The sequence below is a fragment of the Equus asinus genome, chromosome 8 (genome assembly GCF_041296235.1).
Source record: "Equus asinus isolate D_3611 breed Donkey chromosome 8, EquAss-T2T_v2, whole genome shotgun sequence".
Classification (NCBI taxonomy): Eukaryota; Metazoa; Chordata; class Mammalia; order Perissodactyla; family Equidae; genus Equus; species Equus asinus.
In genome coordinates, this window is record NC_091797.1 from 16670983 (window position 1) to 16689418 (window position 18436).

General features: G+C 36.8%; 1 protein-coding gene across 1 annotated transcript; it reads left to right on the plus strand.

Moving 5' to 3' along the window:
• Positions 1-375: 375 nt before the first annotated feature.
• LOC106827055 (cysteine-rich secretory protein 2) lies at positions 376-17685 on the plus strand. The gene is made up of 10 exons (XM_014834696.3): positions 376-486; positions 1357-1455; positions 2604-2640; positions 4350-4420; positions 7838-7954; positions 8738-8825; positions 12438-12583; positions 13015-13112; positions 15024-15112; positions 17067-17685. Exons 4-10 carry the CDS (start codon positions 4352-4354, stop codon positions 17192-17194), a joined length of 735 nt encoding a protein of 244 aa, XP_014690182.2. The 5' UTR covers positions 376-486; positions 1357-1455; positions 2604-2640; positions 4350-4351; the 3' UTR covers positions 17195-17685.
• Positions 17686-18436: the final 751 nt, after the last annotated feature.

Genomic DNA, 18436 nt, shown 5'->3' on the forward strand with positions numbered 1-18436 from the left:
GAGTGCGCTGTTGGCACCACACTGATGTTTTGCTGCAAACATGTCTATGGACTTTTCCAAACAGCTCTTTCAATTCTGACTTGCATTAATTTAGGAGATCTTGTCTGAAAAGGAACGCCTCCTTTTTCAGCCACCCCCTGGGCATTTCGGATCCTGATATTATCTTCATCCTCCATCTAGTGTTCAGGTGTGTGAGCAGACATCTACCTTCCTCATCAAATGAAGGTAATGAGAGAAACGCAGAACTCTGCTTTTCACAAAGGAAAGTGCGTAGGATTTTCTCGGTGCAGCCCTAGAGGGCGTTGGGGTAGTTGCAGGAAGAATTCAGTTAGCCAATGACTGCGCTGAAGGCATAAAGCCCTATGACGTCGCACGCACACACGCACGTGGTAGCCCGGGTATCTTACTCTCGCTGTAGGAGGGGAGAGTAGCCGTTAGTCTCTGGCTCCGGCCCCGCAGCAGGAAGATTTGGCAGCTGGAGCCAGGGTAAGAATTAGAACTGGTGGGAAACTGGAAATGACCAGGGCCTGGGGGATGGGGTAAAGATGGGAGAGCGAAAGATCTGTGAGGCGAGGGCTCTTCTAATCCTTTATGCCTCTTCGGCATTCTGATTGGCACATGGACTGATTCAGTGCGTGTGGATAGAGCGTTGTTTTGTTGCTTAGCATAAATCCACCAAAGACTTTCGATATGCCTCTCTCTGTTTATCCTGTTGAAACTCTTTACTTATCTTAAAAGAGAAGTCATTCTATGTATGTGAATTGCTCTGTCTTAGCAGAAGCCTGAAGTCATTTCTAAATCTGGCCTTTGATAAGGTGAAATCAAGAACTTTAGTTTCTTGTTTATGTTTTGAATGCACAGTTATTACAAAGTGTATAATAGAAACAATTGGCGTTGTGATCGTTCACTCTTCTACACTACTGTCATCTACGACTTTCAAGAAAAGACATGAAGAGATATAGTTGTGATCCACGTAGTAAATGCTCAGTTTGTCGGTGATTACTTATAGAAATTATCTTCTAAAGAGTGTATGGGTTGGAGGCCTAGGTAAGGAGCTGTGAGTCTTGAAAATGTGCTGTGACATTCCAAGGAAGTTAGTCAACCAACAGTTAATTGAACTTCTTTAAGAAGCCTGTTTCCTTGTTAGTGTTTGAAGGAAATGCCAGGGTGCCAAACCACAATCTGATTTCAAAAGGAGATTATAGTCTTAATGGTGAGGTAAGGTAAATACAGTAAAGCAGTAGAGAACAATACATAACAATTGGGTCAAATTTTAAGTGTGTGGCAGAGATTATTGATATCACCTATCTACTCTTCACATCTTTATTTTAAATATCCTCTTTTTCCCCATTCTAGGATTATGAAACCATACACCATCCTCTTCCTGTAGATGCCCTGGGAGACCCATGTTATCCTGGTCTTAAAACACCTGCAAGAAAGGGCACTTTTCCATTAGTAAGTAGCAAGGAAAAAAATGGCAGCCGCCTTTTAAACTATGTATGAATGTGAGTTTAAAGGAATAAAATATGATCAATTTTTCTTTAAAGATGCTCTCAACAAAAGTGTCATTGCTTTCATTGATGCAACAAAGATGATTATAGGTTGACTGAGTGAGGGTTTGGGGGAGAGGAGAGTGTCAAGGAGTATGTGGCATCATGGTCTGTTGAACTATGGAATTGTGGGTCATTTATTGCAAACCTGTTAGATGACTGAGCTAAACAGAATCTTCAGGCTCATGTGTATGTCTTTCAATGAGCTAATGAGGATGCAACAGCTCAGGTGTTAGATTATTTTCCTAAAGTTAGCCAGAAGGTCTCCAGTAGAACTGGGCCTTGAACATTTGAATCTCTGATTAAATACTGATTTTTTTCCTGTGACACCTGGAAGTAAAAAAATCTTATAAGCACTTCTAAAATTAGCAGTTCAATCGAACAACATGCATTTATTGAAAGATCTTGTGAGCTCAGCAAACTACCATGTGTTGAAAGGGGTAATAAAAATATTAATAATTTCCATTGACTGAATATTCTATGCCAGGCATTGCATTAGGTGTTTTATGCATATTATGCCTTTTAGTTTTCAAAGCAAATCTATGATATGATAATCCACATTTTACAGAAGAGGAAAGTAAAGCTCAGAGAGAATTTCCTAGAACTGATGGTTTACCAAAGACCATGCTCTTAACCAATAAAATGTAGAAAGTTGGTAACTGGGAAGTAAAAGTTATAGGAGGCTGAGCCATGGCGGTCAGCTATAAGGTAGGATCCTGGTTACCTTAGCAGTGATTAACCAGTCTTGAGTGGTTATTATTAAAAAATGAGGCTAAAAAGGCAGCATCCAGATTTTAGTGCGCCTAAGAAGAGGAGTGGGCTGCTTAGGGAGGGAGGGCCTATTTGACTTATGTTAAAAGCTACGTGGGAACTAAATAATGTCAAAAACAATGTCAGACAACTGGCAATGAAATTTGAAGCTATTAGTGTGAAAAATTCTGTTTTGGAAATTTACTGACTTTGACTTACTTGCACAACCAGAATTTGCTAAAACAGGAATAGGTGTATTGTCTATTGTGCTCCAACCTTCTCTCCACCTTCCTCTTCCTACAGCTGAAGCAGATACTTCATCCTGCTCTGAGAACCAACAGTAAGTGATAATTCATTTATTTTGATGTGAACATTTTATCAATCGTTTTTATTTTGCCAATGATGAAAAGATATAATTAATAAATTTACCCATGATTTTCAAACTTTATGGATAAATTTTTATTGATAGAATGATCTCAAGTTAATTTTACTCTTTTACTCACTATATCAAATTGAAACTTAAATGAATTTTCACATTTTATTCTAAAATAGATAATATAAATATATCCCATGTTTGTGACTTTGAAACAACTATACTAGAACTACCTTTAATAGAAAAATGTAAAAGTATGACAATTTGTATTATATATACACTTCCATTTAATGATTTTTACTATGAATATATATGGTTATGTATTAATACAGGGATTGTTAAAATGAGGATAGAATGTCTCCATTGTGCTTCAGAATGATTGCTTTTTCCTAGTTGAAACTATGTTCCTTTCAATGTGCATTGACTTTGAAGTCATGGTTGGATGAAGGCTAATTTCTGACATTACTGAAGAATGTGCCATTGGCATAGGTTAAGTAACTGTTCTATGCCTCAATTTCTTCATATGTAAAATATAATCAGACCCACCAAGGTATGAGAGTGGTATTAGACATCGGATTTTACCATACATGATCAATAAATGTTCACTCCTCTCCTTTTTATGAGCACACTGTTGAGGATAAAGGGAATACATGGAACAGGTGTCAATTGTCTACTATTTACAAATCAATAAGGCCTGAGAAGGACCACAAATAAATTCTTTAGAATTTGCTTTCCCTCCAAGAATTTGGGAGTACTGTCTCACACAAAGAAAACTACTCAAGGCACATTCCTTTAATTTACAAAGTGAGCAATCATTGACTAATGGTGGGAAGTGGGTGCTTCCTAAATGTAGTGATGATGTTGCTTCATCTAAAGGACCAAGGATTTTTTTGACACGTTGATAAGGGACAGCATGGGTAGCCCAATGCTGAACGTCTTTTAAAAAGTTAATATAAAATCTTTGAACCAAATCATGGATTCAGCAAATGTGAACCCACTAGATTTTTAATACATTAATTGTATTTGTATTTTTTCTATACTCGGAAATTTGGAAATATAGACAAGTATAAGGAATAAGATAAAAATAACTTTCAACCCCGCCGTTGGAGAAATAACCACTAATAAAGTGTTTGCACATTTATTTCTGTATAATCACAACCCTGGAATCTTGAGTAGAGTCATGGGTAAATAAAAGGACAAACAGTTCTACTTTTCATAGAGAAGAGCAAACCAAGAGATGGTACACAGTAAAAATAAACTTTCCCCCAAAATTGAGATGAGTAGTCAATCCAGTACCATAATTAACTATCAAGAAGCCTGGTTTTTTCCATATTTCCTTTTCGATGGGCTTAGGAGCCATAGAACTGGGCAGAAAGAAGTGGTATTCCTAGCCTTTATAGCCTTTATATATACCTATATATAGGTGTACTTTAAGGGCATCAGTCAAGTTCCTCAGTTTTTAAAATTTTTATTGTCTCTGTCAGAGACTAGGTTGGTTCTTCTATGATTCTACTGGCACTGTATGATAATTTCTCTTGTTACATTATCCATGAATTTGGGAATCACAGTTCCTTTGAGATAAGCAACATCATTATATTGGTTTTTCCCTCTTGGTTAGAGGTCCATGTACTACATGTTTCAGTGCAAACCTTTGTTCTCTTTGACTTGCTTCCCAGTAATGGCTTTCCTCCCAGTGGTGATGTTTTTGGCTGCTGTGCTGCTTCCATCTTTACCCACAGAAGGAAAGGTAAGGTTAAAGTGGAAAATCTTTCCAGAGCTACCAAGGCAACTTTTTTGGGATGGCGAGGCATTATGAGAGTGGAAGGGGCTAGAGTGTCTGGTATATCACAAAGTAGTCATTGGTAGCTCAGAGCACTTAACACAATTATCTAGATGAAAGTCTACGGCTGAGCTGTCCAATGTCTGAGCCACTAGTCACAAGTAGCTATTGAATACTTGAAATGTGACTTGTATAAAACAAGATGTACTGTAAGTGTAAATTACACACCAGATTTCAAGATTTATTACAAAACACAGAAGAAATATCTCACTAATAATTTTTATATTTAATACGTGATGACATGATATTTTGGATAATTAAATAATGTATCAGGTCTTTAGGGCTGTTGTAAGAAATTAACACAAATCCGATGGCTTAGAACAGCAGAAATTCATTCTCTCATGGTTATGGAGGCCACTTGTCTGAAATCAAGGCATCAGCAGGGCCATGCTCTCTCTGGAAGACCTAGGAGGTAATTCATTCCATGTCTCTCTCCTTCCTTCTGGTGGCTTCCACCAAGCCTTGATGTTCTTTGGCTTGTGGCTGCATCACTCCAATCTCTGCCTCCATCTTCACGTCACCTTCTCTTCAATGTGTCACTTATAAGGACGCTTGTCATTGTATTTAGGGTCCACTCAGATAGTTCAGGATGATGTCATCTTGAGATCTTTAACTTAATTACACTGCAAAGACCCCTTTCCAAAGAAGGTCGCATTCACAGATTCTGGATTAGGAGATGGACATATCATTTTTGCGGACTATCACTCAACCCATTTCAAATAAAATATTTAAATTAATATCACCTATTTCTTCTCACTTTTTTAATGTGACCACGAAAAAGTTAAAATTACATATAATGCTTGAATTATATTTCTAATGGACTCACTGGTCTGTGAGATTAAAAAGCTAATGATGGTCCTCCTCTCCCAAGACCTTTTCTGATTTTCTTTTTTTAATTCATGTCACTGTGATCCCCACAGAAAATTAGCAATATATTTACATAATCCTAAATTAACACATCTTATTCCTACATCACCACATTTAATTTCATCAATACTTTATGACAAAATTATACGTGTTTTTTACATATAAAAAATCTAACTCTAAAGATCTTAGTGTTTTGTTTTGCTTTGTTTATTAATGGTCATAGACTTAGTATATGAGAGCCCAACTCTTGAACTCAAATCCTCTATTTTGAATATGCTACTTTCCTTAAATAATCCCAAGAACAGGGTCAGTCATCCTCTTCAGTGACTGGTGGGTAGGTGCCCAGATAAGGTGCTAGCTCCTGATCAGAAAACCTCTGAATGTGAGGAGCTTTGGCCATTGCTGCCTGCTCCCACACTCTCCTTTCACTCCAGGCGTACAAGATTAGCTAGGATGCCTCAGACCAGAGAATTCTGACACTGGGTCAAACGTCATTTGGCATCCAGAAATACAGTCATTATGTTACCATAATCAAATTTTCAATCTCAAGGCAATTTATTCATCACCTAGGGCTTGATTCAAGTAGTTTGCTGTCTTCTCAATTTCTTTCTTTATGATTTCCTTTCATGGCCTTTTCTAATGCCCTATTATATTTCTCGTCCATCTCCTGATCTTCATTTATAAACTTATTTAAAAGGGAGATATCATTTAGTCTTTGGCACCACTAACTGTTTGTCGATCAGATGCTTTACATAGCCTCTGCCTAGTGTGGTTTTCAGTCCCTTCTCAGGATGCCTAGAAAATATTATTCTTCTTTCAAAACCCTAATCCAGACCATCTTTTGTGAAGCCTTTCCTAAGCTCAGTCAAGAAGAATTGATCCCTCCTTCCTTTATATCTGGTAGGTCCCACCTATCATTTCAGTTATTATGTGGCGGTGTAATTATTTATGACCTGTTGCCTGTTGAGTATAAACTCTTTAAGGAGAGATAGATAGATACTATATTTGATCCATTTTATTCTCAACACTTTTCATATTTCCTGTTGCCTAATGAAAGTTTTATTGATACTTATTTAAAAAAAAAAAAAGCATATCTTCCTCAGTAGAATTTTTACCTACAAAACAAGATGGGGTAATTGGCAGAAAATAATTAGTTCTTTCTCAGGGACCAAATTTTGATGTGCTTTGAAATGAAACTACTTTACTTTAAGTAGGTTTTTGAAAGTCAATAGGAAATATCCAAGGATGTTATTTTATGCTTTGCTGTAATGCAGAGATTGACCACTACTGGTATTTCACATGTGCATCTTTTCTAACTTAGGAATCAGTAGCTGGGAATGGCCAGATCTGTGGGTACAATGGCATTCACTATTGGTCCCTGTCCTTAGGAACATACAACCAAGCAGGAGAAATGGACATTTAAGTAAAACATGGCAATGTGGTCAGACCTGTGTTTGCAGTATTTGGAGAGGTTTGAGAGAGCTCAGTATTGAGAGGAGGAGAGAATAACTTACCCAAAGATGTTAGGGAAAATCAACACAGGGCCTGTCTGTTTAAACTTACACTTCAAACTCTTGCTCAGGCTCATATAATATCACACCATCGTGTAAATTTAGGTCATCAAGTTGCGTAAACCTTATGGAATAATTCACACACCCTACTGCACCTCCAGGCCTAGTCCTCTCCCCTCCCCCACAAAAGATACACCAAAAATATCAGCTCCTGATTTAGTACCTTGGCAGTTATATTTCTGTTATTAAAAGGAACAAAGTCAGCAATAGTCCATTAATGGATGGCTTTGCTCCCTCCAAATTACCTTGGAGATTCTTTTAATACTGAAAAAAATGTCTTTTGAGTGACCTCATAAAGTCTGCCCATAGTAGGTAGAATTGTTTTACTAGAGTATTGAATGCACTTCAGCTGAACCTGAACATTCTTTCACCTAATACATTCTAAATACATTCTTTCTCTAAATACAGACACCATGTTATCAAAGTCTAGGATGAATCTTGAGGTCCACCCTTATCCCCCTGCTGCAGCCTGATCAGATGTGAATGAATATGTCTGAATGTGCCTATTGTGTACTTTTGTGGTTATAAAATATTATCACTCTTATGTCTAGAAAAATCACATTAAGAGTTCCCTTGAAACTAGAATTTGGCATTTGTGGCCTTAGAGAAGTTTTTGATTTGTTGTGCCATGAATTACATTCCCATTCTCAATGCCTCAAACTACCTCTTTCCTGTTTGTCACAGCTTTGGATCAGATTCGTTGGCAACTCTTAAATAATAATTAATATTGGTTTGAACTGAATGCCTTTTTTAAAAAATTTTATTGAGGTCACATTGGTTTATAACACTTTTTAAAGCGATCTTTGTTCCCTTGAATTAACTTATTCACTCTTAAATGCAATTTTCAAAGATGTTGAAAAATAACCCTAATCTTATTTCCCTTTAGGATCCAGCTTTTTCTGCTTTGTTAACCACTCAAACCCAAGTCCAAAGAGAGATTGTAAATAAACACAATGAACTAAGGAAATCAGTCTCTCCACCTGCCAGCAACATGCTAAAGATGGTAAGAGGCAGCAATATAGGGAAAGTGACGTGAACCAGTGGTGGTAGGAGCAGGTGGCCTGCAGTAACTGGCATCTCTTAAGAACTTTGTGAGTTAGCACATTCTGCCTCTATTTTGGTATACTATTTGACCTTGTTATGGGCCGGGCAGAAATTAATTTTCCTTTGTAACGGTTAAATGACTTGTCAAGGTTACAGGGCTATTAAGTTGGGAAGGCCGAGTTAGAAGCCAAATCTTGAGACATCAAATGTGAAGCTGCCACATTTTTTTGTTCATTATCTTTCCTAGTCTGAGATAAAGATCTCCTTTCCTTCAGGATCAGTGCCATTTAGGGTAAATAACAGCCTGCTTTCCAGGGCATAGTCCATAAAAGCTAGATATCTCCCATATGAGCCCAGTGGTCTACAAATAGAGCTGGAAATAATCTAGGCCAGTTTATTACTATGGAAATATAGTTAGATTACTTCACATGATGATCAGTATTTAAAGTGGCACCATTACTAAAAATCCTAGGAGGAGCTGCTGTGCTGTCATAAATAGTCAGATATTATTGTATTAGATACATCACCTATGGACTTCTCTTCATGTGGAAACTGGCACCGGGGCAGACAAAGACACACATGTACAAAACAAACAAAAAGATATTTTAATACCAATGACAATTAGATAATACATCTACAGAAATTTTAAAGTAGTGCAAATCAACATACCACTCAGATAATAAAGCATATTTCTCATTGGAGTTGAATCTTTAAGTGTATTTTTTTTTCCTGTGACATTTAGGAATGGAGCAGAGAAGCAACAGCAAATGCCCAAAAGTGGGCAAACAAGTGCACTTTAGAACACAGTAGTGCAGATGACCGGAAAACCAGTACGTAAATGAGTCAATATTTGCTGAATAAATGAACAAACAAAATAATATTGGATAAATAAAATAGAATGGACCATTCTGGGATGTTGCATTAAGAAGACTTTGTGAATAAATGCTGCTTTTACTGCTGTCTTTTTAAAATCAAAGTGTGTGTACTTAGAGAGATAATTATATGTACCATTTTGTTGTTGTTGATTGTTTGCATTATGCAAATCATTTCTTAAGCAATAGTTTATTTGTTCCTCTCAACCAGCTCATAAGTAAATAGTTCATGTATCATCATTTTTCCAATTTTAAAGATTAGAAAACCAGGATGTAGGAGGAATGACTTACCCAGGAACGCAGCCTGAAGTAGTGGCATATGTTGGAAAGTTAACCAGGCTTTCTGATTTCTAACCCACTGCCCTATTTGTGATGTTATGTAGCTGTTTGGTGTTTTGAAATCTGTTTATTTTGTATTCATAAAATATATTGAATTATGTTAAATTGTTCCTGAATTTTGCTCTAAAAATATTTAACCTTTTTTAATCAGGATGAATATTTTGGGTATGTTGATTCATTTTTTTAATTTTTGACAACTGTCAAGTATTTTGTGCCTGTAATGCATAGAAGAATATATGTGACTCAAAAAACTGTGACATATCTTTTCAAGGATCATAAAAACTATAAGAGAAAAAAATTTTATGCATGAACTTTACATAAATTATTTATTTACATTTTCAAGCATGATATACATATAAGCAAGCTCAATTTGAAAGTATGAATAATTTACCAGTTATTTAAGTAGACCTGTTATTTATATTATTGATGCTAACATTATAATGAAATTATGAAGAGAGATGATTGCATTCAGTAGAAGATTGAAATAAATGGTCTAGAAGTTCCAAGTCTACTGTTAGATTCTTTATATCTTTCCATCCCTATTAAAGCAGATATCCAAGAACACTTTATATTCTCTTTAAGCAGCATGTGGATGTCACATTTAAAGCCACTAAAATGTAAATATTAAATGAGTGCTTGAAAAGATAGGGAGAAGTTTCTGAGGTGCAAGATACTTCTTTCTTTTTTCAATTAGGTTTATTGTGGTAAGAAGCCTTATTTTTATTTTTTTATTTTATTGTGGTAAGAACACTGAACATGAGATTTACCCTCTTAACAAATTTTCAAGCGTACAATACAATATTGTTGACTATAGGTACAATATCATACAGCAGATCTCTAGAACTTATTCATCTTGCCTACCTGGAACTTTATGCCACATTTTCAGCCCCAGTAACCACCATTCCACCCTTTGATTCTATGAATTTGACTATTTTAGATAGTTCGTAGAAATGAAATCATGCAGTAGCTGTCTTTCTGTGACTGGCTTATTTCACTTAATGTAACGTCCTCAAAGTTCATCCATGTTGTCGCATGTTGCATAATTTCCTTCTTTTTTCAAGGTTGAATGATCTTCTATTGTGTGTGTATATATATATATATATATATATATATATATATACCACGTTTTGTTTACCCATTCATCTGTCAATGGACATTTAGATTGTTTCCACATTGTACATATTGTGAATAGTACTGCAATGAACTTAAGAGTGCTAAATCTCTTCAAGATCCTGATTTCAATTCCTTTGGATAAATACTCAGAAATGGATTGCTGGAAAATTTGATAGTTCTACTTTTAATTTTTTGCAGAACCTCCCTATGGTTTTCCACAGCAGCCACACCATTTTGCTTTCTCACCAACAGTGTTACAGGATTCCATTTTCTCCACATCCTCACCATCAATTGATGTCTTCTTTTTTTTTTAATAGACATCCTGACAGTTGTAAGGTGATACCTCATTCTGGTTTTGATTTGCATTTCCCTGATGATGAGTGACATTGAGCACCTTTTTGAATACTTGTTAGCCATGTGTGTGTCTTCTTTGGAGAAATTTCTATTCAAGTCCATTGTGGTCAGAAAAGATCCGTAGTCAGTCCCTCTTGCGACCCCCAGAAAAGATGGATCTTTGGACATTCCATCCAACTCTTTCTCTTCCCAAAGAGAGGTTAAGAGCTAGAGTTTTTTGCCTGCTTACTCGGTGCTGAACCAGGAAGGGACATTATAGCAACTGCCAGCCCAAATCTCTCTCTCTTCTCACTAGTCCCAGGCAGCAAGATTATTCTACATCTTGTTAACATTCTGAGACAGGCAAATCAGACGCCAGTCCTTTGGGTGACCTCTGGAAAATTTGTGGCATTGGATGCCCAGACCAACTCTTTCCCTCCCCAAGGAGAAGCAGGAAGCTGTGGTTTCTGTCTGCTTGTCTCATCACAGGATGAGCCAAGGAGAAGAGCTATGGCATCTGCCAATCCAAATCACCGTCTCTGTTCTCCCCCAGGGGCAAGACTGGGCCAAACCCATCAGAGCTCCCAAACTGGCAAGACAGATGCCAGTTCTTAGGGCAGCCCTGGAAAAATTGAAGCATTGGACAAACTCTTTGCCTTCCCAGGTGAAAGCTGAGAGCTAGGATTTTTCATTTGCTTGCTCTATGCCGAGCCCGGAGGAGGAGTTATGGCGTCTATCAACCCAAGCCACTATCTCCATTCTCCCCCAGGTGGTTAGCCTGTGCCTGACCGTCAGAGCTCCTAGACTAGCAAGACAGAAACCAGCACACTGGGAACTCCCCTTGAAAAAGTTGGGATGCTGAACACATGAACCAATTCTTTCTCTCCCCCGGGAGAAGCTGTTGAAAGGGGGGGCTCTCCCTGATCATATGGCACTGTGCTGAAGATAGGATTCTAGTAAGAGGGTGTCCCAGTCTCCCTACAGGCTGCAGTGAGTCTGCTTTCATGTTTCTCCAGGGTACTGGAGCCTTTCGGTTAAGTTTTGGATTTCTCACAAGGGCAATGTGTTCATGAGTTGTTGCTGAAGCAGTGTGTGTGTTGGGCGAGGGAGAGTCCAGGGCTTCCTACTTTAACACCTTGCTGATGTCACCCTCTGCAAGGCCTTCTTGCCTAACTCTCTCAGCAGGGTTTGGCCTTGTGACATTCTGATTTATTGATAAAGAGGAAATCCAAAAATTTTGAAAATTGTCATTCCTCCTGATGTCAGCTACCTTTTTTGGGGGGGCTCTTAAAGACTGCCTATAAAGCTTTTTCTTCAAAGTTTACACAAGATCATAATCATAAACATTAATTCAGCATCCTATATGTGAAAAATCTCTGATGAAGGTGGGGAAGAGGAGGAGAGAAAAAAATAAAAGTTGGTGGCTGCCTTTTGCAAGCTTACAATACAAATCTGAGAGCACAGGAGGCAGTACACATGTGAAGAATTTAGCATGAAAAAGAATGCATCTTTGACAGTCCAGAAGGAGAAGGATTTTTAAAGGATAAGATCTTCTCAACCTGCTCAAAGTTTTCATGTTGAGGCCAGCCTCAGTGTACTGGGAAGATCTGTCTTATATTCAGCTTTATAGCTGATAAGGAATGTAAGCACCTTTTATATATTAATTAATAGTTAGCAAGTATAGGCACTGTGTTTGAAGGGCAAAAGCCTTTGGTTCACTGAGTTGATTTCTTTTGCCATCAAATGCTTTAGTGCTTTCCTCATGAATGATCTGTTTCTTCTTAGGTACGAGATGTGGTGAGAATATCTATATGTCAAGCGACCCTACTCCCTGGTCAGATGCAATCCAAAGCTGGTATGATGAGAGCCTTGACTTTACCTATGGTGTAGGACCAAAGAGTGCCGGTTCAGTAGTTGGACATTACACTCAGGTAAGGGAAACAAATTAAAATACTTTTACCGTAAATGCTGTAACAGAGAAAACTTCTCCAAATTATGACCAACTCCAATGATTTGGGGGAAGAGCCCGAGTAGGTATAATGCAAATAGTCCTGGCATTTGGCTGCTACTTCATCTAGAGCTGTCGTCTTTTTGCATGGCCTGCAAACTCTTGGTAGGGAAGTAGACTCGGTACTTTCCCAACATTATAAATGGATAAAGTAGTGAACCTACATGAAAATTTAATATTTTAGAATTTTGTGACTTTGTTTCAATCATTTAACTAAATATTTCCATCAGGTACATGGTTATAAACGACAATAGTAACGGTTTTTCAGTTATATATTTGCTTCTGTTTTTTTTTTTTTTTAATATTTTCCCTCTTCTTTAATGCACTATCATATATTCCTTTATGGATTTGTAGGCTGTTTGGTACTCATCTTACCGCGTTGGATGTGGAATTGCCTATTGTCCCAATCAAGAAAGCCTAAAATACTACTATGTTTGCCAATATTGTCCTGTGTAAGTATACACTTAAGAGTTGAATGCCAATAACTTCATCTGTGATTTAATATTTTGAAACTCTCATTTACTAGATAAACCAGAATAAAAAGCATATTTCAGTAAAGGGAAAGAATAAATCCTTGGAAATGTTCTTTAAGCTGAGATACATTCAGCTTACCAGAGAGGAGACTAAGTTCTCAGTTCCAAGTTTAAATTTAAAGCCTTTTCCTCAATTATAAATTGATCGCCTTTCCCTGAGATTCAAGGTTATTCCGTGAGCGTGTGTAGTGTGTATTTCTCTGGATTTGGTATCGTCAGTTCTAGCTAATTTCACACTCTAGGAAGCTGGCGGCTTGATGGTTAAGCAAGGGGTGGTGGTAGTGGAGTGGCAAATAAGGGATGGCAAATTGTGATTTCAGCCCTTTCTGATAAATGTTCCTATTCCTCCTTTGAAAACCGTTTAATGTTATTAGCATCAGAAATCATTCATTCTTTTGGGGTCTCAAACATTTTTCAACAAATCTTTGATCTATTTCAGAGCCCTTAAAAAGGTAACATCTTAAATCTTTGTTTCTCAGAAGTTTTCACAGAAATACTCCATAATGAACCAACCCTTAAGGTCTTGATTTGTAGCAGGAAACAGGCTCTTTCATCAAGCAGGATGTTTGAAGTTATCCACAATAAGTACTATGGATGTATTGAAGATCTAAAGTTAATGTATCCGTTAGTCTTAATTTCTTTTAATGTTTGAAATTGCTTACCACTGGAGGCAGGGGGAAGACTTCGATAAGATTTATTTTGAGGCTGTAGATAATCCGGGGATGTAGATCTCTGGTTTGAGAGGTATGACCTCGAAAGTCATTTTCCTGCAAGCCCCTATTAGGGTTTAGTAGAAAGAATTGAAAGATCCAAGGAGAAAGCATCCAAGTGCACTGCCTGGCTGTGAGTGGGTGCATCTGGAGCCAGGCATCTGAAGTGAGAGCTGGAGTGAATAATGAGGGAAAGCAGGAGTGAGGGAACTTCCAGAACACTTTTATATCCACTTGACAGTTTTTCCAAGAGCTCCCACACATCCAGCTATGTTCTGTGCAGGGAGACTGAGATAGAAATGCATTGCCTTGGCCTCTTGGCCCACTTGACACTATTGAGATTTGGACTCCTATGTACTTTCAAATGAACAAAATGCCAATAGGGTAATGATCATCAGTGAGTTACAAGTTAGTCACTGTATGATGATTACACCTTAGATATTGCTACTTCTCAAAACGTTTTTTAATTAATGTATTTGTTTTTGCTAAACAGAAAAATCTCTTACACGCCACCTCTAGAAACTCATAAACCTTCCCTAGCTCTCTCTGCTCCACAAACACAAACACCACTAACTACTTCATATCACTGTCCCCGTCTAGAGGTCAAAAATTTGTACACCGGAGCTTTGCTGTCTCTGGTTCATATTAGAGAAATTATGGTATTTTATCATCTTTCAAATCTAAATTGATATTGTAACATTGAGTATTCTTTTCCATACTACAACCCCCTGCCCCAGGAAGCTCACCTGTCTTTCTAGGAAATATGTTCAACCCCCAGCCAGCACATTGAGGTCTGTTGCTTTACCGATGTGACGGAGTCTATCAGGAGATGAAGAGAGTGTCGCCACATGGAAATATACTCTGAAAACTTTAGACTCTAGTTATCCCAATTTAGTTATTCAGCCTGCAGAATTATAGTCAAGGAGATAGGTCAATGTGTGAAGTATTTTCTTAATTTGTATCTTATCTGAAGTACACACTGGGAGTTGTAATTTTTCAGTTTTGCCAACATAACTAAAAAATTTAATAAGTATGTATGTTTGATGATTGATGCTGCCCTTGGAGTAGAAACTAAACAGCAAAGTGAAAAATATTTGACATTATGTATTTTAAATTTCAGTGGTAATAATGTGAATAAAAAGAATACCCCTTACCAGCAAGGAACACCTTGTGCCAGTTGCCCTGGTAACTGTGACAATGGACTATGCAGTAAGTTTGAAGTGATTAACTTGCTATTTTAACAAAGAGTTGATATTGTTTTTTCTTTTTATGGATTAAGAAATCTCCTTAAGTAGCCAATTTAAATAATGTCTTTATGCAAAAGGCAAAATGATACTCAACAGAGTGTGTGTTTAAGTAAACATTTTACACACTTCAATAACCTACATATTATTTGTAATGAAAAGAATATTACCATATGTAAGATAATAAAACTTCTACCATCAATGTGTTTTTGTGACTATGCAGAACTTTTTAATATTAACTATATGTGTTTCTGGTAAATGGTTCATTTCGTCAAAATTAACATTATACTAAAGGTCGTATTTTGATAGAATCAAAGTGTATAAATCTAAGGATGTCAGACCACATTATGGCTCAGTCTAGACAGGCAAACCAAATATTATATTTCTTTTCTGCTGAGTTCATCATGCTGATTACTTCATTTTCTTCTATCGTATAATTGGAATCATAGTGTTTAACGTAATAAATGATCAGTTGCCCTATAATTTGATAGTAGTTTTGTGCACATTTTTAATAAAATTCCATCTCTATACAGTATTGGCTCACAGAACTCACAAACACATTGTTGCAAAAGGAGAGAATAAAATAAATGTCATATGTATCATTTCTAAAGTTGTCATAAATAGAAGTAAAAATAGCTGTTGGCATTTTATAGTTGGGATACTTTTATTAAAATTATTACAAACAATAGAGTTAATCCATTCTCTGAGAGTCTTCCCGTTCAAGTGCATTCATCATTAGTTAGCATTCTTTATGACTGAATTATATAGCTATAATGCAAAATATAGATGATATAAAAGCTATAAATCAACTGAAGAGAAAAAACATTGAATATTTATACCTCTGTGGAATGATATTTGCTAAGGAACTTGGAATTTCTCCTGTTAGCACACTCAATTGAAAGATTTTAAACAAAAGAGTGACAAGGTCAGAATGATATTTTATAAAGAGCTTTCTAGCAATAGTATGTAGAAACAATTGGATGAAAGTCAGCCAGAAAGCTGCTGAAAACCATAGGTTGAAAAAAAGTGGATGTCTTTACTGCATTACTGGCAAAATGAATGAAGAGAAATGGACAGGGATGAGAGACAAGAAATAGAATAGCCAGTGTTTGTTACCTGTGCTGGTTGAGCGCTGGTCAGAAGTAGAAAAGAAAGCAGTTCAGGTTGATTCAGTTCCTGGCCTAAATTACTGAGTAGTCAGAGAGCCATTTCACTGAGATTGTGGGAGGGGTGTAGGGAGACCATACCCAAGAATTGTCAGCCTTGTGGGTGGTATGATGAGTTTAGTTTGAGATTTGTTGAATTTGGGGCTCCTGGGGAACATCTGAGAAGAAATATGAGAAGGAAAGGGGGCATATTATCATTGTTTTACATCTTTATCTTCCCATAGAAATCACTTTCTCCAGAAAGAAAGCACTGGAGTCTAAACAGTGCTGCTCATTAGTGTGACATGATGGAGATGTTCTCGACCAGCATATGTCTTACAAGTAGCCACTAGTCACATGTGGCCTTTGAACACTTGAAATGTGGCAAGTAAGATTAAGGAACTGAATTTTTTATTTTATCTAACTTTGAATAATTTAAATTTAAATAGCTGCATGTGGCTCGGGGCTCCCATTTTAGACTCTGCAGGTGTAGAGAGATTCATTATGTTTATTTTATTCTCTTTGCTAAGAGAGAAAATTGGGTCAATTCATTTTAGAAACATATCACCAAGATCAGAATAAAAAAGTGAGGAATTAATCAGTGAGCTCAACTAAGACACTCCATATGTCCCTCGAGAAGTGAAAGACCATCATAGTGTAAGTGACGCTGAGCTTTGTCCAGTCCTACACCACCTCATGCACTTTGAATGTATGGATTATGTTGCTGCCACTGAGGAAAATGATAATGAGGTAAATAATCTGTTTTTGTTACAGCCAATAGCTGCGAGTATGAAGATCTCCTTAGTAACTGTGATTCCTTGAAGAAAACAGCTGGCTGTGAACATGAATTGCTCAAGGAAAAGTGCAAGGCTACTTGTCGATGTGAAAACAAAATTTACTGAAGTTCCAGTGTGCATTGCGCAAGACTAAGTGGAGAAGGGCTGCATCCTTTTGTTGACACATACCAGAGGGGAAATTATAGGCATGTTAGTTACAAATTTGATTCCAGACAGCAATGCATCTTTTTCTCCTGGATCTTTACAGAAATCTCTTCCATACAATGATTTACAAAATCAGAGTAGTCTGTGATGACAACATTGGGCTTTGATGTGAATTTGATACTTAAAATGTAATGAATTGAGTCAAGTTGAAGATTTGAACGTTGTACAACCATAAGACTTAGGTCCTAGAACTTTGGATTAAAATGAAGAATTACGTGTTTCCTGAAACAACATGTCAACAAAAACCAAAAACACTGTAATATCAATGTCATTCCTACTGCATGATTTTTAACATGTATAAAGAATGAATTCAAAGATTGACATCTACCTTTGTCTCATGGCCTCATCTTTCAACAAAAGTAATAAGTAAGAATAAAGAACTTACTACCTGAGCAACCACATAGATGTGATTCTTGTGCCATATTTTATAGTATTCAGAATTAACCCTAGCTCTATTCAGCCTAGATGAATGGTTCTACAGAGCAGAATTTCCAAAATATTTGCCTGTAAAATTAAATTTTAACAAAAAAGGAATCAGTTCTATTCTTGCTTCCTTTTTGCCTTTGACGTTTTGATCTCCTTCCTACCAGTTTAGTTGATAAATTTAAAAAAGGACATTATTTGACAGCATCTACAAATATAGCTTCACATGAAAAAAAAGTAAGAATAAATATTTTACAGAGATTTACCATTTATAAGTCTTTGCATACGTTCTCATTTAAGACTGGTAACAACAAAGGGTAGTAGGCCCAATTTATGGATAAGAAAATATATACCAGAAATCTAAAAACAGTGAAGGAGGTGTGGAAAGTAGTCAGAAAATAGGTCTGGCCAGACAAACGGTGAACTAGCATGAGCCACTGATGCCCCCAAGATGAAACAGATTATCCAAATCATCCTATACTCATTAACAAAATCGAATTCATAATTCTAAAGCTTCTAAAACAAAAGTTCCCAGGCCCAGATAGTTTTACTGCAGAATTCTACCAAACATTTAAAGAAGAATTAATACAAATTTTACACAATCTTTTCCAGAAAATTGAATAGGAAGGAACACTCCTCAATATGTTCTTTGAGACTAGTATTATCTTACTACTAAACCCAAGGAAAATACAAGAGGAAAACAAAATGAAATAAAACAAT